Source organism: Sinohyriopsis cumingii, chromosome 7 (genome assembly GCF_028554795.1).
Source record: "Sinohyriopsis cumingii isolate HCF-2022 chromosome 7, ASM2855479v2, whole genome shotgun sequence".
NCBI lineage: Eukaryota > Metazoa > Mollusca > Bivalvia > Unionida > Unionidae > Sinohyriopsis > Sinohyriopsis cumingii.
This window is the reverse complement of record NC_142967.1, coordinates 73,908,038-73,929,735: the sequence shown is the minus strand read 5'-3', so window position 1 is coordinate 73,929,735 and position 21,698 is coordinate 73,908,038. Positions and strand designations below refer to the sequence as shown.

Genomic DNA, 21,698 nt, shown 5'->3' with positions numbered 1-21,698 from the left:
TTTATGATAACTTTTGCATTTATTAATGTTTTCCCTCTTTGACAAAAGCTTCAGCTAAACAGGGGCATTAAGGTAAAATTCTCGTGGGTCGGTGGTTCTTTCCGGGGTTTTCCTGGTTCTTCCTCCACCATTAATACTGGCCGCCATGTATAGCCTATCGTGTGCTGAAAATTGGCGTTAAACCCCACAACAACAACAACAGCATTAAGGTAAAAACAATAACAACAACAAAATAACATGAAGAGCTGAACTCTCTCTCTCTTATATCTGTTATGTATATTTGATTATGTGTGTTAGTTTTTTTAATTTTTTTATTCCATTACATGCTATTGTAATGTAATACTGTTTACTGGATTTGATATTTCCAGAATAGAGTTCAGTTCTGTTTGTCCTGACTGATTTTTTTTAAAAACATCTTTTTTTGTTGTAAACAACTGATAATTGAAACATTGTAACTAGTTGCTGACCTTGTTCCAAAATCGGTGACAGTTTCGGTAAACAACATTTTTATTTTAAAAAATTCTCAGAGTAAGAATCATTCAGTTGAGTTATGGTCATATCTGGACTACGTGATAATTATCATGCAACAAACTTCTATCCCTTCCAGAAGGATGAACTCTTGACCCCCATCCAGGAATGTTTTGCATTTTAATTAGTCTTATAACTGATGTTATGATAAGAATTCCATCAGTAGTGCTTTAACACTTGAGACATCAAGTTGTTTTATGTTGTGTCCAGTTTGGGCTGAGTTTTTACTTTCTTCAAATTAATGAATTCAAGTGATTGTTTTCCCTGGAAATACAAAAGTGCTCTGATAATTCTTAGACAAAGACATTTATTGGAATTTATACGGAATTCAAAAACCTGGAATAACAGTTTATGTGATTCAACAAGAGACTGCTGACACATCAGTACAAGCTGACTATTACAGAAGTCATCACCTTCCATTTTGGGTTTTCTTCGGGATTTCAACAGTGATTCACTTAGAACTTTTCATTGATAGGGCTCGTTTTTTAATTCTTTGTTTATTTTTGGACTTAATTTGCATAACTGTCAATTCTGTTTTCTTATTTTTCACTTAGTATTTTAAGGAAATAAATCATTTGTAAAATTTTACAAAGCTTGTTGTCTTCACTCTTTTCTGTTACTGTTTAAGAGCATAGACTCATAATATATCAGACCATATTTTATTTTTATCACGAGGTGCAAGATAAAAAATGCAGTGGAATACATATGCATCTCTCTCTGTTCTGCATCTTGCTTCACAAAAAATAACTGGAAAAAGAATTTTAGCATTAAAGACGTAATTTCCCTAGTACTGGTAATCTGAAATAGCATACAGTTATACTTTTAATATTTATGAAACCAGTAGTTATTATAGTTTAATTCCACACAGTCACAGCATCCCCGAGTTTTATCCATTTTCAGGTTAGCATCATTATATGTAGCTAAAAGTACATAATACTTTGCGTGAAACAAATTAGGTACTTTTAGTTATATTTAAAGATCCTGACCAGAAGGTTACTGAGTTATAGATAAGATAAAATTCACAATGCTTGTGGAACAAAGTGAAAAAGACAATCCGAGGTATTGATCTGGCCTTGTCTTATACTCAGCATCTACTTATATATGGATGAAGGATGGCAAATAATGAAGGATGAAGGATTTGCTAATTTGACTTATACTCCGCATCGACTTATGGGCCGGCAAATACAGTAATGTGTTTACAAGATCTTGTCTGTGGAAAAATAAAATCTACTGAGTAATTCTGAAACAGACTATATGCTCAGGAATTTCTTGAAAATTTTGCTTCAGTTGACAATTTTGTAACCATACAACAAAGAAGGTGTGGGACAACTTCTTGCAAAGTTAGAAACTTAGATGAAGATGCAGTATTAACTTAAAGGTTTCTATCACTTAAATAATGTATTTATTTGCATGATTTTAAAAGATAAATATTAAATAGGTTTAAAGAATAGGAGTATATATTATTGAATCTGGGTCACAAGTACAAGGTAATGGGGTGAGTCTTGATGTTGACATTTAGAAGGCACATTGTCACATGCATTCAAAATAGACATGTGGGATACTGTTTTTTACTTTATGAATATTACTTACCTATATTAAAGGATGATCATTCTTTCGTGACAAAATCTGGATTTTCAACTAAAAACAACATGTGATCAAATGTTTACCTAACGTGATGTTTCGTGTGCAAATTGTACGCTGTGATTAATAGGATGACACGGTGGTGGATTGTTGTCAGTAATTAAAGTTGGCATATGTTCCATAAATGGTGGATGGATTTGGTAATTTAAGTTTAAAAATCTTAGGACTGGGATTCAGAATATTTTTTAAAAAAATTAAATAAATTAAGGAAATGACAATAAGTTGAACAAGAAAAATGTCCACATTTAAAAGCTTTTAGTAGTTAGTAGTCAAACTGTAGGGCTTATCAGAATTTTGGAATAAAGTTTTTTAATTGTTTTGACAAATGTTTTAGATGTACTGTAAACACTGAAAGCTTGCCAATATCAAAAAGAAAATCATACTACCCAAAAATACCAAATTTCTGACATTCTAACATGTGTAGGCTTGCAAGAGGCAATGTTAACTTTTTTCTTCAAAATCTTTGGTTATGCTACCATTTAGTCCTACAATGTAACACTGGGGCTCGAATTGTTGCTTAAAATTGACCTGTCATACACGTACTAACAACCAGTTATTATTGGGTCTCCCTAAACACAGTAATGTACAGTAATGGAGAGTAATGGGCTGTAATGAGGACCAAAATAGAATATTGCGAAAGAAATTATAGTAATGTACAGGAATATATGTCTGTTGGAGACTTCTCATTCTTATTCATCTTGATGCCAATTATTTACATTAAAAATCACTGTTTAAACATTAGCGAAAGTTGGTAACAAGCGCTACTGTTCATATATCAATTCAAGTCTGTAACAAATAATATTGTTGACACCTCTATTCAATTATATTAACGTTCACTGACCATTACATCTCACAGTGTGTCGTTAAACGATAATTATGTTAGGCCATACATGACACTGCCTGCTCCACTTACTGGATTCTATGTGCAGCTAAAGTGGACATCAAAGACATCAAAGACACGTGCAACAGGTGTGAATGTGGCATTTAATGAAAGCACACTATACTAGTTTTAGGTGTTTATGCAATTGAAATGTTTCAGCCATTAGTCCTACAACAGAAATAAGTGAACTATTTTTTTAACAAAATTTTTTGAACAAACAAACACTTAAACGAAGACAGAAATAAAATGATAAATTTATTAAGTTCCATAGCTATGTAACTCTATGTTATTATTTGATAACATAGATTAGTATATATCGTTCACAAGTGCCAACATATATATTTTGTTTTGTTATACATATTTGATTCCCCCAGAAAATCGCATGTGTGTATACAGAGCAAAAGGATTGGACATAAGTTTTTTTAACTTACCAGTTTTACTCCATTATAAGCATAATTAAGGAACACACATGCCTGAGGTCTCGAAAAAAGTCAAGACAGTTGACATACATACATATAATTAAGTGAGAGGGATGAAAGAATGATAAGAGGGATAGTGATTCATGTGGTCTGGAATGTAAAATTGTAAATAACAATCGTGATGGAACAAAAATAATAATCAATTTCTGCATATAAATCTTATAAAACTAGTTCCAGTAATTTACTCCATTCCTGTAATTTCTCTTACATTATAGTATGTTCGTCTCCATTACACTCCATTACTGTACATTAGGGAGACCGGTTATTATATAGTACATGTATGACAAGCCAATTTTAAGCAACGATACGAGCCCCTTTGTAATGTAAGACCTCGACAATATTTATGTTTTGGGCGTCTAGTCTGCTACCCAAAACATAAATATCAGCGTCGAGGTCTTTCATTGTAGGACTAGCTACCATTATGCTAAGGGTCGCCGAACGAGGGTGGACCACGCTATAATATTCAATAATTTATTGAATAAATTCACATTAAAGTGTACGAGACATCTGATTTCCGGGAAACATAAAAACACGATAAGATTAAGAGAGAATAACCTGCATTTCCACCAGTTGGATGCTCATTCCAACATTTGTTTCCATATCGACAAGTTCCATTCATGAAAAATCTACATACAACCATTTTTTTCTGCTATGATTTGCGCAACTGTTTAGAGTACAGCTATGGTGGCGCTCTATAGTTTCGAAAAATAATTTCTTGGCTTTCCTCACTGGTTATACTGGCTATTTAAAAAAGATCTTGTATATCTTAGGTATAGTTCAAAGAAGCTTTAATTCCCTTTATTTGGTATATGATTGATGGGTGTAATATGGGTTATAGGGTATACAGCTTGGCCTTATTCCAGATCCGCATCTTTCACAAATGTGCTAGCTCCACTTGGTCATTTTCACTTCCTTTGCTTCAGAGGTAAATTATATTTAAAAAAAGAGCAGATAACTTTTTTATTATACATTTTATATATTTGGTAATTCATTCATTGCACTTTCAGAAGCCGGTATTGTCTAGTCTGGCAAAATTCATTTTCCCCATTTTAATAGCTGCTACGGATAATTTAGCCTAATTCAGGCTGATTGTTTGAGCACAAGGGAGCAGTAATTTTAGTAAGCAATGCGCTTACATCATAAACAATTTCCAAAAGTACTATATCCAAAGAAATGTTATCACATTACATTAAAGTAGCATAGAGGTATGCCAACATTCTCTCCACTGTGCATGTTTTAAATACAAACAACTTCACCTTATGTGCGTCACTCTCTCAAAAATACATAATAAATGGTGAGCGCCACCTATACTAGATGAACTGAAAGCGAAATGGTAAAGACTAATACACAGACAAAGCGAGGGCAGCAGTATACAAACTCTGCGTATCACAAGTGTACTTCTCAGGAATGTGTTTAGATTCCACCTTGTGAATCTGGTGCAGAGTAATGTCGGATGAAACAGATAACTGACAATAGAAATTTAATGAGCATTCTCATTACCATTCTCTGCTCTGAAATTTCAAAAAATCAATTTCAAAAAGCGTTAAAAGAGCTCACAAGAGGCAGTGTCATAATTGGATTGGACCGTGAGATCGTGAGCTTAGGGTATATAACGATGCCTTCTTTACCCAATGACTTGGCTATTTTTACCCTGCTCGTCAAACGTGAGTGTATGATATAAGCAAGTGCTCGCATATCAGCGAAGACCCTTCCCCAGATAGCGCACGACATGATATTATCCCTGGCATTCAAGCAATCAAATACCACTAAGTGACTCATTCGAGTAAGTGATTGACTCAGTTTTTATTCATTCAGACATTTGTGTTTGATAGCGACGAAAATCCTTCGTGCCTGCTATTTTTGTTTTAAAATTAAATATTTATCACCAATAACATGTTGAAACGTATTCCCAAGGTTTTCCCAAAATTCATTTTGAGAAATTCTATGATGACGAACTCAACACTTGTAAGACAAGACGAAAGACAAGAACTGAGTAAACCCCGTAATTTCCTTACCGCAACCGGACGTCAAGCCTGTTGAAGCATGTGTATCAACATTATAAGTAGTGTATGCCGATTTTGGCCATGTAGGCGCAAGTAGTGAAGTGGGGCACCCTACGTACAATGGGAATTCCACTCAAAACACCCCTGGGTCACTCTACGTACAATGGAAATTTAACATGGCGAAAAATCGTGGGTCACTCTACGTACAAGGGGAATTTAACATGGGAATAAATCGTGGGTCACTCTACGTACAAGGGGAATTTAACATGGGAATAAATCGTGGGTCAATCTAGCGTCAAGGGAAATTGAATATAGGATTTTTTTAAAAAATAAAAAAAATAAAAATTTTTTTTTAAAAAAGGGGTAGGCAATTCAAAGGCTATCTCTTTTCGAGAAATATGGCTGGCCCTGAAAAGGGCCTTTGGGTTTTATGTTAATGTATTCATTAACATAAATGGCACCGCATTGGTCTTCTTCTTGTCCTTAGGCTGCGTCTTACTGTTGGTCCGTACATCAGCACTCTTTTCAGGCATCCTTGTCTTTCGACGTAGATCCTACGTATCCACAGGCTGGTGTTTGTCCTGTGGACAACGGTCCACTTCGATCGGACATACATGAGCAAGTCTGTCCGAAACATCATGGAAGACACAAGGGTGGATGACTCAACTGTAGTCCACATCTTGAAGCGACGAGAACAGGTGAATCAATGCATTGAACGGCGCTTATTTATAGGCGGAGGAAGGATTGAAACGGATTGAGTTCATTTACCAATCCGAACACGCGTTACAGAATTCAGTCAGCTCGCATCCAATCCGAAGAGAGCAGTCTGTGACGTCACGTAGTCAATATAGATTCGCTAGCGCTTGTGTGCAGTCAATCTATGCGACAGTGATTCAACATGACGGAAACTCAGAAAACGATCCAGTGGGGTGCACCAGCAGGGGAGACTGCCCAAGGGAACCCGGACTTACTTTCAGAAGAGGTGAATTGGGATTTTGTGGATTTTCTCTCCTCGCAAGAATTTGTTCCGGAACCTTCGTTACTTTCTTCATTACCGCAAGTGGAGAATTTTAGACAGAGACAGAAAGAAGAATTGGAGAAATTTATACAACGACAAAAGGAAGCGGAACAGACTTTTCTCCTACAGCAACAGCAACAAGAAGAAGAGGTAAGAAAAAAACAACAGCAACAACAGCAAGAAGAAGTAGCAGCAAAGAAACAAGAGGGTGAAAATCAAACGGTCACGGTACTGTTGGACATTTTAGCGGAGTTAAGAAGTCTGAAACAAATGTATCAGACTTCTTTATCACGACCGAAGAGAATACGACCTTCCCGAGCCAAACATGTCAACCCTGTGACTAAGCCTACCGTACCACCCTTAGTGATTTCAACCCAATCATTATCATCAACATTACGCAGTCCAGAAGTAGGCCTTGGCCGTGGCAAAGGCTTAAGGCAGTTAAAATTGATTGCTTAAACTCACCCCTAAACCATGAAGAAAAAAAGGCCCTTTTCAGGGCCACCCACATTTCTCGAAAAGAAATACAATTTCAATTTGCCAATAACTCAAAAAAAACTCACCCATGTTACCCTTTTAATACGTGTCTGTGTATGAGTGCGTGAGTGTAGCTTCTTATTTTAAAATCACAACTCAAAGACACTTACCTTATATCATTCATTTATTCTTTTCTCCATTTTTTACAATCCAATTCACAATTTATAACACAACACTTTAATTAAAAGTTCATTAATTTCTTCTTTTCTCCTTGTTTAGTCTCTCTGTTTTTTGAATTTCTTCACCGTCACACTCTTTTCCTCTTCTTCCTCCTCGCTTTCTTCCCTTCTTCTTTTTTTCTCCTGTTTCTTTTTCTTCACCTGTCTTCTTTCTTCCTCAGAAGAATCCCTCTCTTCCTCTGAAGAATCCCTCTCTTCTTCTGAAGAATTCCTCTCTTCTTCTGACTCCTCTTGTTTCTTTTTTGGGCAATCTGGAGACCAATGTCCTTTTTCTTTACAATAATAACAGGTATCTTGACTTTTGTCTCTTTTATCCCCTGTTTTTTTTCTTTTTTGACGGTCTGGACACTCTGAAGACCAATGCCCTTTCTTCTGACAGATATAGCAAGTATCTTGACTTTTATCTCTAAAGGAAGGAGAGTAGTCCGTAGGCTGGTCTGAAGAGAATTTTCTAATGACCCCTCGCAAAGCTCTGACGAAACGTTCCATCTGGTCAGTCTCTTCCATCGTTGTGCTCGGCTCGAGAGTGAAATGAATAGTGAAAGGACAAGACACACACCCTTTTATATACGCTGGTCTGCTATGACTATAAAGTAGTTTATGGTGTTTGAACTTGAGTCATTTGACTTTTTGCTTTCAAGATGAAACGATCCCATTCATTCGAGAAGAAAGAAGAAGAAAGTAAGAGGCAGAAACGTGATCTATCGCCTCGTACCAGGGCTGAGATCTTGGCACAAATTCATGCCAGTGATTTTGAAGAGGACATGAGTGAACCAGAATCCGAACTCTCTAAACCAAGTTCATCACCCTTAGATAACCCTGAAAATTACTATTCCATTCGAGAGACGGAAAAGCGCTCCTCTAGAAAATTTAGAACCACGGCTTACAAATACACGGTGAAGTTTAAAGATTTCAAGGCTGAAGTGCCGTTAGAGAAAGCAGAAGGGTTCATCACCGAGGTGTGGGATTCTTTGCTCACTGCACTCAAGCGACAATGTCAACCCAAAGAAGACGATCGCTTGAGACTTTCCATACAACACGACGGTTTGAAATCCCCTGTTTGGATCGAGTTTAGCACCCCTGCAGAATTAACTGCTTCCAAAGTCATGGACAAGATTCAACACGTACAACAATCTAATGATCAGTTTGACATCACCGATGGTAAAGCCACACTGGACATGACCCACGTCTCTCCTCCTCAAGGGACTGGACGCAAAAAGATGTTATTGGTGGACGACCTTCGCAACACCAAAACGAGTCTCGTCCGAATTAACAACCCTCATGACCAGATGTGTTTAGCCCGTGCCATCGTGGTGGGACGAACCTATGCCAACAAGAACGACACGGTAGAATGGAAAAGAACCTGGAACACTATTCAACGTTCCGACCGAGCCAAACAACGAAACGAAGCAGAACTCCTGTTACAACAAGCCGGACTGCCCAAAGACACACCTTGTGGCATTCCCGAGATGCAAAAATTGCAAGATGTCCTAGCTCCACGATACACCTTGAAAGTGCACCCTCAAGAAATGCGCGGGCCTCTATTGTTTCGAGGCCAAGATTTTAAGGACGGAAAATACATTCACCTTTATCATCACGATGACCATTTCGATACCATTACCAGTATCACTGGATTCCTGAGATATGTTTATTATTGTGAGAAATGTGACTATGGTTATAATAATCGAGAGCAACACAAACATTGTGGATGGAAATGCTCAGGATGTTTGGCCTCTCCACCCTGTCTGAGCGAAGAACCAGTGCCTTGTTCCACTTGTCTGCGCACGTTTGTCAGCCCTACCTGTTACCAACAACATTTGAAGACGCAAGGTTCACAGAAGAAATGCGCTTGTCAACTCCTGAGATTGTGCCCTACGTGTGGACAAGGCATACTTACCAATAATGCCAAGGCACACGTATGTCGAGGAAAGAAAAAATGTCACATTTGTCACCACATCGTGGACTTGGAACACCAATGCTACGTGCAAAAATACCAACCCTCACCAGAGAAAGAGGACGGTCACAAGAAGAAAGGCAATTTCATCTTTTTCGATTTCGAATGCATGCAAGAGACCGGCATTCACATTCCTAATTTTTGCGTGGCTCATCGAGCGTGCGAGAAGTGCATTCAAGAACCTATCTTCAGTCATTGCCCTCACTGCAGCAAGATTCCTGGAGGACGTGAAAAAATCTTTCGGGGACCGAACACGTTAGCCGATTTTGCTCGATGGGTCTTAGACCCCATTGACAAGACGTGGAGCCAAGAGGACATCGAACGTTACGGAGATTGTCATCGTCATGCCACGGTGATGGCTCACAATTTCTCCGGATACGATGGACAGTTTCTTTTGAGGTACTATACGGAACAAGGCACCGAGCGTCCTAAAGTGACTTTGAACGGAGCCAAAATCATTTTCATGCAAGTGGGACAAGTACAGTTTAAAGATTCGATGAGCTATTTGGCCATGCCTTTGAGTCGAATGCCTAAAACGTTTGGAATGACAGAAATGGCTAAAGGGTACTTTCCACACTTTTTCAATACGGAAGCCAATCAACACACCGTTCTACCCCATTTACCTGAGGCTCACTATTACGACCCCGACAACATGCGTACCGAACAACGAGAAGCTTTCTACGCTTGGTACCAGGCTCACGCTTCGGACCCTTTCGACTTTCAGGAAGAAATGCTAAAGTATTGTCGTTCCGACGTGGACATTTTACGGCGTTGCTGTGGAAAATTTCGAGAACTGTTCATGGAACACGGAGGGGTCGATCCTTTGAAAGAAGCTTGCACCATTGCCAAAGCGTGTTCCTTAGTGTATCGACAACGATTCATGCCTGAAAACACCGTGGCTGTCATCAGTCCTCAAACGACCCACTTTGTCAAACGTCAGTACTCGGTCAAAGCCCTACGTTGGTTACATTACTTGTGCGACAAGGAAGACAAGTGGATTCAGCATGCCCGCAACGGAGGGGGCGAAAAGACCATCGGAACATATTCGGTAGATGGCTGGGACTTAGAAAACCCCAAGATCGTGTACGAGTTTAACGGTTGCTTATTTCACGGATGTCCCGTCTGTTACCCTGACCGTGGTACTAAAAATCAGTTTTTGCAACGAACCATGGAAGACTTGTACCAGGACACTTGTCAGCGACGCCTAAAGTTAGAACAGGAAGGATACCAAGTGGTGGAAATGTGGGAACACGAGTACGATCACCGTATGAAAACCGATCCCGAGTTTAAACGCCTCGTGGAAAGTTACCAGTTCATGGACCCGCTGAACCCGAGGGATAGTTTGTACGGAGGAAGGACCAATGCCACCTGTTTGCTGTACCAAGCCGACGAAGAGAAAGGAGAAGAAATCAAATACTTGGACGTGTGTTCGCTGTATCCCTACGTGTGCAAATATTGTCGCTTTCCCGTAGGGCACCCGCAATTGCTGACGGAACACATCGACCTGAAAAACATTCGACAATACGAAGGCTTGATCAAGTGCAAAGTTTTGCCTCCCACGAACCTATACCATCCCGTCTTACCTCACCATTGTCAAGGCAAACTGATGTTTCCCTTGTGCCGTACTTGTGCCGAAACGTGCAACCAAGACCAGCCTTGTCAGCACAGCCAGGAAGAACGGGCCTTGACGGGAACCTGGGTCAGCGTGGAATTGTTCAAAGCTCTGGACATGGGATACCAACTGTTAGAAGTGTACGAAATTTGCCACTTTCCCAAGACACAACAGTACCGCAAGGGTGACCCCACGCAGAAAGGCATTTTCGCAGACTACGTGGATGCCTTTTTGAAACTGAAGCAAGAAGCCAGCGGCTATCCTTCCTGGTGTCACACTCCCCAAGACCAAATAAAATTCAAAGAGAAATATTACGAACAAGAAGGTATCACTTTAGACCACATCGAGAAAAACGAAGGCAGGCGATCGTTTGCCAAAGTGATGTTAAATTGCTTGTGGGGTAAAATGGCACAACGACCGTGTTTACCCAAGACGGAATATTTGACAGAACCTTCCCGCTACTTCCAGATGATTCACGACAAAACCAAATACATGAAACACGTGGACGTCGTTCGAGAGAATTTGATCTTGGTCAATTACGAAGAAGATCTGGACTTTGTACAAGACGACCCTTTTGGAAATGTCATCATTGCGGCTTACGTGACAGCCCATGCTCGCTTAAAATTGTACGAAGCTTTAGAACTGTTAGGGGAACGCGTCCTGTACTTTGACACGGACAGTTGCATTTACATCCATCACCCGATTCAACATCACCCTAACATCGAAGGAGACCGTTTAGGAGCCTGGACAGACGAACATCCCGACGACAAGATTCTAAGTTTCGTCAGTGGCGGTCCCAAAAATTACGGCTACGAATACCGTGACAAACAAGGAGAAGTGCACACGACGTGCAAAGTGAAAGGACTGACTCTGAATTATCGTACCAGTCGAGTGGTCAACTTTGGGGTATTGAAAGAAGCCTTGCAATCGGGAGAGGATGGAAACTTTAAAGTGACCACCTATCAACCGAACAAAATTGTACGTTTACCCACTCACCACATCGTCAGTCGACCCTTGGAAAAAGTCTATCAAATTGTATACCAGAAGCGAGTTCGACTTCCCAATCATTTCACCTTACCGTACGGTCACGTCGGTATTGGTCTGTATATAAAAAAGGAACCCTAGGCAAGATCGATAGTTCATTGTGACTACCAAGACCGAGCAAACAAGATGAATACTTTGAAAGAGACATCGTTCCAGTTTGGGGATTGTAAAAAAGTTGTATCTTCCTCTAGTGTGACTAATATTGGATGGATAAGACCCATGCATTGTGACGGAAAATGTCCGGAAGGAAACTGCGATTGTCCATGTGGTTACCATTGTAATTGCGTAACGGAGTTTGCAGACGAGTGCGATTGTGAGCCTTGCGATGGGACCGATGCTGTACCTTGTGACCTGAGCGATGCCGTAAAGCATCATGGGAACTTTAGTGCCCCTACCCCTGTCATGGAAAGTGATGCTGTGCGTGTCAAACCTGTGGGATGCGAAAGCGATGCTGCTCGTCCTCTTGGACATTTTACTGGGTTTCGTTTTAAAGGGGAATGTCGACCTTCACGTTTACCTCCCTACGGATGTCATCCAGCCCTGAGCAAACTCCTACCCATTTCACTCAACCCTCATCGAAACGAACCTGTGAAAAACGAATATTCGTTTCCTGTGCGTTCGTCGGAATACTGCGACTTTGAAAATCGTCTTCAATCGTTCAAAGGAAAATGGCCAAAGTATCTGGGAGGACCGACCCCCGAAGAATTAGCCAGAGCCGGATTTTTCTACTTGGGCGAAGGAGATAAAGTCAAGTGCTTCAGTTGCGGTGTGTCACTTCACCACTGGGAACCGCAAGATTCGGCCTTCGTTGAACATGCTCGATGGTCACCGAATTGTCATTACTTACCTTTAGTGGGACCGAGACATTGAAGTAACTTCTTACCATAATCATTTGTTCATGGATACTTTACAAGAGAACATTCGTGCTTTGCCTGTGGAGTTGAGAGAACGCATTTACCGAGAGCTGGTCAAAATACAAGTGAAACGTAAAGAACAATTGCATCCGATACGTCACCGGTGTTTGAACCACTGGTACCTGAAGGCTATACAAGGACTGATTCAATTGAAAGTGTTCCATTGGACAGACATTGATCAACGACCTTCTGGTTATAAAAAGGAATGGTTTGGTATGGACGATTGTAGTTACTACATTGTAAACGTATTGCATCGAATTCCAGAGGAAGAGTTAACGAATTACAAACTTTTTGAACACAATGTCAACTTGGTGAAAGAGGAAACTTCTGAACGAATTGTAATGTGTAGATTAGTGACTCAACGATTTAAATTCGACACTGAAGTGAAACCATGTTTGTGCAAAGAGTACATTTCTTGTGTCAGACCAAAGAGGATTTAGTATGACCTATTCATGGATACTTTACAAGAGAACATTCGTGCTTTGCCTGTGGAGTTGAGAGAACGCATTTACCGAGAGCTGGTGAAAATACAAGTGAAACGTAAAGAACAATTGCATCCGATACGTCACCAGATCTTTAACCACTGGTACTTGAATGGTATAAAAGAACTGATTCGTCAGAAATTCTTTCAATGGTCAGACATTGTTCAACACTTTGAGGTCGCTAATGATCGACATGTTCATAATTATGGTTACTTCGAGATTCACCTACAGCAATACATTGAGGAAGACAAGTTAAAGGATTACCAACATATTTTACGTGGAATCTACTTAGAGGAAGAGGAAACACCTAAACGAACTCTGACGTTTCGGTTACAGTATGCAAGATTTAGATTCCCTACTGGAGAACGAAGATCTCTGGCTAGAAAGTACGTCTATTGCATCCGAAAAAAAGAGAATATAAAAACAGGCTGCCATGCCACGGTTTATGTCACATGTCATCCAACAGATTCCGTGGAAGGAACTCAATGACCATATTCAAACCGTGGATCATTACCATCAATTATTACAAGAACTGTATCCATTCAATTTTGGACGACAAGTGGTGTGTGTCTTAGTGACTTGTTTTCTGGGATTTCGTTTACCAGCCGATTCTTTGTGGACTCTTTACGATCAGTACTTACCACCTCCATGGCCTTAAATGGTCACGAAAAACTCCTTTTGTTCAAAGCCTTGCGTTTTCATCTGGATACTTCTCGACCTCAACAGGAAAAAAAGATTCGTCAACTTTTAGCGACCCAAGACGTGTATGACGATGTGTGTGTAGCTTGTGACTTACACCCTCATTGGACAGATGTTCGTGATTGGAAAAAGGGGGGTTTTGAGGCTTGGACCCAAGAAGTGGCCCAGTATGCACAAGAGTTGTTCAAGGAAAAAAGTTACTTTTCAACCCGTGTTAGTGACGGTGCCAGAAGAACCCGTCACCGAGAACAACCACTCGCTTCAGGACAGGACTGTCATGGACATGCCTGAAAGGTCATTCCGGGAGGACACTTGTGTGACAATACCTCATGTAGAGACTGTAAGAACATTACACACTGTCCCTAGGACATCTTGGTTAACCAAAACATGTTGTACAGACACTTGTTTATATTCCACTTTGATCGCTTTGCTGTGTTTTATATTCCTGTACATCACTATTTGGGTTGTATGTATTTTTGTCTTTCGTGTTCATATTTGAAACATTCAATAAACGTGTTCTGAAAAAGTATATAAACTCTTGTCTTGTTTGTTTTTTCGTGTCACAAGTGACATTTCTCATGCCATGGCTACCTCTGCTGTCTCTGCTCCCTCTTCCTCTACTGTCAAAGTCATCGACGAACACTTAGATCGTGCCAGTTGGGAGGCTTTGTATCTTCGCCATCCCTTTAACATGCTCATTGCTGGACCTAGCGGTTCAGGCAAAACCGAATTCGTCAAACGTTTGATCGAACATAAACATCATTTGATCGATCGACCCCCTCAACGGATCGTGTGGTGTTACAAAGAGTGGCAATCGGCGTACAACCTCTTGCGAGAAAGTCAAGGCGATTCCATCGTGTTTGTGGAAGGCATTCCTAAAGAAGACGATGGCATCGTCTCTGACTCCCGTCTAACCCATTTGGTCATTTTCGACGACATGTTAGGAGAAGACGAAGAAGAAATTAAATTGTGGTTCACGCGCAAAGGGCATCACCGTAATGCCAGTGTCGTTTACATCACCCAAAATTTGTTTCAACAAAGTAAAGCCCATCGTACCATCAGTCTCAATGCGCATTACGTGGTCTTGTTTAAAAGCCCTCGAGATAAATCGCAAGTGCAAGTCTTAGCCAAACAGTTAGGAACGCCTTGGCTGACTCAGGCGTACGACGATGCCACTCAAACGCCACACGCCTATTTACTCGTCGATTTGAAACCTACGACTCCCGAGGATTTGCGATTTCGTACCCACTTGTTTCACCACTGGTGCCAAGACGGAGGGCCTGTCCTGTACACGTCTCCGTCCTCGACTTCATTTCACTCCTCCCATGAAAAAAATCTATAAAAACCTCAGACCCTTTTTCGTCTGTCTCACACAGTGTGAACATGACGTCCCTTCAGTCACATCTTCCCGTCAAATTGATTCGTGCCTTGTATGGCATCAGCCGAGAAAAAGATCCACAAACACGAGCTCGTGTCTTAGAAGCTAGTCTCAAAGAAGTCTTACGATGGTTCACGGTGACGGCACGTCAATTACTCCAAGGAATCATTCAGATTCCTCATCAAACCCAACGCTTTTTCGATCGAAACAAAGTCGCTTTGGTCCAACTGGCCGATCCCCGCATCGACACTCAAACCAAAAAACAAATCATTTTGAAACCTGGAGGGAGCGGTACTCTAGGAGGGGTCATCATTCGCTCACTCTTAAGATGGGATCCTAATGCCCCCAAAGTTATCCCCAAGACAAAAGTCCAACGAAGCCCCAAGAAGAAAAAGAAAAAGACCAAGTCCCCAAGAAGAATAACTTCTCCAGTGGCAGGACCCTCCTCTTACCAGACACCACCACCATCACCCCGGAAAAAGAAAAGAAGCCCCCAGAAAAAGAAACAGAAAAAAAGTCCCCAGAAAAAGAAAAGTCCACAGAAGAAGAAGAAAACTAGTCGCAAGAGAGGCACTTCGGTCAGGACGCAACCTTACACTCGCAAGCCACGACCTGCCACAGCGTCTCCGGCAGCCTCACGTTTGTCCACTTCTCCGTTGATGTCACCAGGAACTGAAGAGTACTTGGAGACGTTGATCACACCAAGAACTTCTCCGTTGATGACCCCCAAAAGAACTTCCCCAGTGGCAGGACCTTCCAATTTAGCGGCAGTGGCTGCTGCTCACAAAGTACCTTCTCCCAAAATCAAAGTCCATGAAAGATCGGGCATGTTACAAAGTTTACTGGATTTGTCCAAGCAAGAACTGGCTCGATTTAGTCCGTTACGTACCCCTGCACGACGTGTCATGCCTGTCCTCAAACTGATAAAACGTAAAGACAATCAGTGGCGACGAGTTCCAGTATAAAAAGACCTGTGACCAAGTCGGGGGTATCAGTGAACTTGTAAAAGATGTCACCTCCAAGAAGCCACAAAAGAAAGAGACAAAGGCAGACGCGTCATCCGACAAAGCGCTTAGCCAAGCATCGACGTTACCCTAAAAAAAGACACAGTCGTTCCAAGAAAAAGAGGCGTCAACAAAGGGGAGGATTCCTTGGCGATTTTCGGAAAAACATTGTCACCTTTATGACAAAGCGATAGTCCCAGAAAAAAAAAGATAAAAGGGTGTGCGTTAAGTCATCGACGTTAGTGTCTGTTCGGTGAATGTCCCGGAACCCACAAGCAAAAATGTCACCCTCCAGAAAACCCCAAGGAAAAAAAAGGAAAGGACTGCCACCACGTTTAGCCAAACATGGGGACCTGTTATCTGTCCTGTCCAAAGCTTCTCCACCCCTACGAAAAAAACTCATTCAAACGGCCTCCAAAGAGGTCATCGATACCGTGTGCGAATGTTGTTTGAACGTTTTGAAAGGCACGATCCCTTTGTCCAAACACCAGAAACAATGCTTAAGCAAGCATCGTCACGTTCTTCGCCAAATGGTTCGAAAAAAAATTCCCATTCGTCAAAAAAAGAAGATGTTGGTCCAACGTGGAGGCATTTTACCTCTCTTGTTAGGCCCCATACTAAAAGGAGTCTTGGGAACCATGTTGGGAGGACTGATGGGAGCAAGATAAAAAGGCCCTCGGAAGTCCCAAGATCTCAGAATCGACCCCTGACAACCCCATGGAAGGACGAAAACTAGCTTTAGTGCCTTACAAACGATGGATGGAATACCATCGGTGGCAAGAACAACGCACCCCGCATTTACCTCCCAATCCCAATTTGAGCGAAATGTCCCAGTTACAACACGAATTGCAGTCCTTGATGGATCGCCAAGATTTGTCCGAAACAGAAAAATCGCAAAAGTACGGTCAACTCTTGCAACGATTGCAACTCTTTCACCAGAAAGCTTTAGACGAAACAGCTCTACCCACTCTGAAAGATTTTAAGACCTTGATGAAAAGTCCAGCACCATCACCAGTACCAGTACCAGTACCAGTACCAGTGGTCAAGACAGAAAAAGGAGAAGAAGAAGAGGAAGGGTTTCTAACTCCACCAGAAAAAGTACGCAAGTTAACAACACCACCTACCTCCAGAATTGGATGGATTAAAAAGATGATGGCCACCCCTTCTTCATCACAAGAGAAAAAGAAAGTGAAGACAGAAGTGAAGACAGAAGTGAAACAAGAACCGATATCCCCTGCTCAGACATCCTCCTCCTCTTCGACACCTATTGCTGGCCGCACACGCAAAGCCTTGCAATCCAAGAAAATACCCCAAGAGAAAAAGAGTAGCCTCTTCCAAGAGTGGGTGCCTTATTAACACATCAACCAACACAAAAAATGGAAAAAGTCTTAGCCAGCATTTACTACGATCCCTCCCATCCTGCAGGTTACGCAGGAGTTCAAAAATTGTATCGTGCTGCCAAAACTCGACTGAAAAGTCTCCGTTTACCTCAAGTGCAACGATGGTTACAAGAACAAGCTACCTACACTTTACACAAACCCATTCGACGCAAGTTTGCCAGAAGTCTCACCCGAGTGGAAGGCATCGATCATCAATGGCAAGCCGATTTAGCCGATGTCTCTCATTTGGCCAGCTACAATCGTGGTTACAAATATTTGTTTTGTGTCATCGACGTCTTTTCCAAATTTGCCTGGGTCGTGCCCTTGACTTCCAAATCCAGCAGCGAGTTAGTGCGAGCCCTGCAACGGGTGTTGAAACAAAGCGGTCGTCGCCCTCTTCGATGGCAAACGGACAAAGGCACCGAATTTCTGAACCAAGCTTTCCAAAAAGAATTAAAGAAACGTGACATTCATTTTTTTACCACCGAGAATCCCGAAACCAAAGCCAGCATCGTGGAACGTTTTCAACGCACTTTGAAAGAACGCATGTGGAAATATTTTACGCATCACCACACTCTGAAGTACATCGACATCTTACCGCACCTGGTGCAAGCGTACAACCAATCTTACCATCGAAGCATCGGACGTGCCCCGCAAGACGTGACTCCCGACAACGAAGTGCTAGTGTTCGAGCGCCTGTTCGGTACGTCCCCGACGAGGGCTGTCCCCAAGAAAAGTGGAGAGTTGACCGTAGGAGATTGGGTACGCATTGGCAAAACCAAACGCACTTTCGACAAAGGTTACTTACCTAACTGGACGACCGAACTGTTTCGCGTCACTGGACGAGTACATGGTCGTCATCCTGCCGTCTATAAATTGGAAGACATGAACGGAGAAGTACTCAAAGGAACGTTTTATTTGCCCGAGTTACAACGTGTCACCAAAAAAGAAGACGACGTGTACGACATCGAAAGCATTCTCGAACGCAGAACCCGTAAAGTGGGCAAACGACGTGTCAAAGAAGTCAAAGTACGTTGGAAAGGATATCCACCCAGTTTTGATTCTTGGATCGACGCTTCGCAAGTCATCGACTATAAAAAGAAGAAGTGACCATCATGCCCTTTCACACAGCAGACGCAGCTACGTCGACCACTCCTTCTTCCCCTAGTTCTTCTGTGCAAGATTTACAAAAACAACCCTTGTGGGTGTGGTGTGGAGAACGTGTGCCTAAAACGCAAATCGTCTTTTTCTGCCAAATCTTCGTGGTGTATTGTGTCATCGGGGCAGCCATTGCCAATTTGAGTTTGCAACAAGGAGACAAACAATTGTGGACCATTTTATTGAGCAGCTGCATCGGTTACCTGCTTCCTAATCCTTCCCTGAAATTCTCCTCGAACGGGAACGTTGTGTCCAGTGCCAGTGCCAGTCACCACTCCAACAACCACAACCAGAACCCCATTTTGGGCGGAGACACGCCTCTGACATCCAGTAACCCCTCGGACAGCCACAGAACTCTGGAATTATGAGTCACCAAAACCAATTTTACTTAACCTTACCCAGTGACAGTTCCATGGAGGTGTTTCCCCACAACACGTTGTGCTGTTACACGGCCAAATTACCTCAGGCCATCCCCTTAGATCACGAAGCCCATTGGGAAGTGGCTTTAGTGGAAATCATTCACCCAACCCAAGTCCTCAATGTCCTTCCCAATCAAAATTTTTTTCATGTGGAAGTTCATGACGAGTCATTGCAACAGGAGTTGAATAAGAAAGTCATGTATGACAATAAAATCTATAATGAGAAAACTCAAAAATGGACCTACCACTTTTTCATTCCCCCAGGTTATTATTTCAGTGGTCAACATTTGGTCAACGTCATATCTGCCAAGTTTAATGGCGTGTTTGGGAAAGCTTTGGAGCATGCCAAAATAAGTGTCACCATGGAGTACCACAAAGTAGCTCGTCGCTTCTCGATGAGATTTGAGCGGAGTAAAATCATGTCCATTTTATTTTGTCCTGAATTGTTTGACATGTTGGGCGGAGACATGAACCTGAGAATGAGCATACTCAAGAACAACGAATTACCCATCGTTTACGACAACGAGTCTTTTAGCAAGTTGTTTCGTACCCCAGTAGAACTGAACCAAGGACTGAATTTGATGTTCGTGTACTCCGATGCGGTGGAGTATAACGTGGTGGGACACACCTCCGTACCGTTACTGCGTGTCATTCCTTTCAAAGTGGATTCTGCCGCAAACGCTGACGAGGAAGGTGGAAACACTTACCACGTTCACCGCGAATTTGTCCATCCTCACTATTTGCCAGTCAGCAAGTCGTATTTGGACACGGTCAACATTACTATAAAAGGAGATTTGGGACAAAATATTTCATTCACCAAAGGAAAAGTCACGGTGAAACTCCATTTTCGAAAACGGTTCTCTCACGATTCGTAAGCAAGTCATGTATCCAGTGTACCAAGGGGTTGCTCGACAGCGAGGACACGGTTTAGGAGACATGTTAAAATCGGCCTTTCGTTCGGTGGCCCCGGTGTTGAAACCGATGGTGACACGCGGATTGCACGCCTTGAAAGATGCAGCACTGACGCAAGGCAAAGAATTTCTCCAAAATGTCATCATCGACAAACAAAACCCTAAAGAAGCCTTCATGAGGGCAGGCAAAAATGTCCTGCTGCAAACGGGTAAAGACATTTTAGGCCGACGAGACACACCTATAAATGCCCTGCACGCTACCGAGTCAGGCATTCAGCAAGGACAAGGCAGAAAGAGACGACGAAGAAAACACCCTTTCACCAGACTTCAAGCTAGAAAAGCCAAGAAAAGAAGAACCGTTCGAGACTTAGACGTTTTCGATTATTGAGACACAGAAAAAATGATGCACCGAGAGTCATGTGCTTGTTCCAAGACGGAACTGGATATGTTTGCCATGCCCCCCACCATGATGACGATGCAAGAATCCCAGTGGGTGGAATTTCATCCCGTCTCCTCTTTGACGGATTCCGCTCCCATCGAGTTCGAAATCAAAGGACAACCCGAAGATTACATCGATCTGAATAGCAGTTACCTGTATTTGAAAGTCAAAGTGATCAAAACTGACAACACCAATCCTGGAGCCAATGATAGGGTAGCGCCCGTCAACAATTTCATGCATTCCTTGTTCAGCGAAGTGGACTTGTACTTGAATAACAAACTGGTCAGCAGCAGCATGGATACTTACCCATATCGTGCCTACTTGGAAAATCTCTTGACGTACGGAAAAGAAGCCAAGAATACTCATCTGGATGCTTGCGTGGTATGGAAACCTGACACGGCAGGTGCAGGCACGTTTAGCGACACAGCCCTGACAGAAGATGACAATCCTCACAATGTGGGGTTTAACACACGTAGAACTAAAATTTTGCAAGAACGTAGTTTAGAACTGATGGATCGTTTGCATTTGGACATGTGGTTACAAGAAAAGTATTTACTGAACGGAGTTGATATTCGCCTGAGACTGAATCGTAGCACTGCCGCTTTCCATTTGATGGCCCATGCCAACGAATACAAAACTGTTATCCAAGAAGCCAGACTTTACGTACGCCGTGTGGAAGTGTTACCTAAAGTGGGAAACGACATCAGTCAGACGTTGAGCAGAACGACCGCCAAGTATCCCATAAGACGTGTGGAAGTGAAAACGTTCACCATTCCTGTTGGACAGCGATCCATGATCGAAGATCATCTGTTCCAAGGACAGTTACCCAAGCGTTTGATCGTTGGTATCGTCAGGAATTCAGCTTTCAATGGACTTCATAACGAAAATCCTTTTGAGTTTCGACACTCTAGCGTGTCCAAAATCGAAGTCAGTCGTGACGGCAAGACCTTGTGTACACGACCCTTTGAGCCTAACTTTGCCCAGAACAATTACTTGAGATCGTACTTGTCCCTGTACGAAGCCACCGGACAGTTAGGAAC

At 42.0% G+C, this 21,698-nt stretch overlaps 1 protein-coding gene across 1 annotated transcript in view; it reads right to left on the bottom strand.

Moving 5' to 3' along the window:
- LOC149795522 (nucleoporin NUP42-like) overlaps window positions 1-4,206 on the bottom strand; it is a 53,844-nt gene extending 49,638 nt beyond the window's left edge. Inside the window, exon 1 of the mRNA XM_089965327.1 lies at window positions 4,084-4,206. Within this exon, the coding sequence (XP_089821453.1) occupies window positions 4,084-4,168 (85 nt within the window). The 5' untranslated portion in view covers window positions 4,169-4,206. The remainder of the gene's footprint in view (window positions 1-4,083) is intronic.
- Window positions 4,207-21,698: the final 17,492 nt, after the last annotated feature.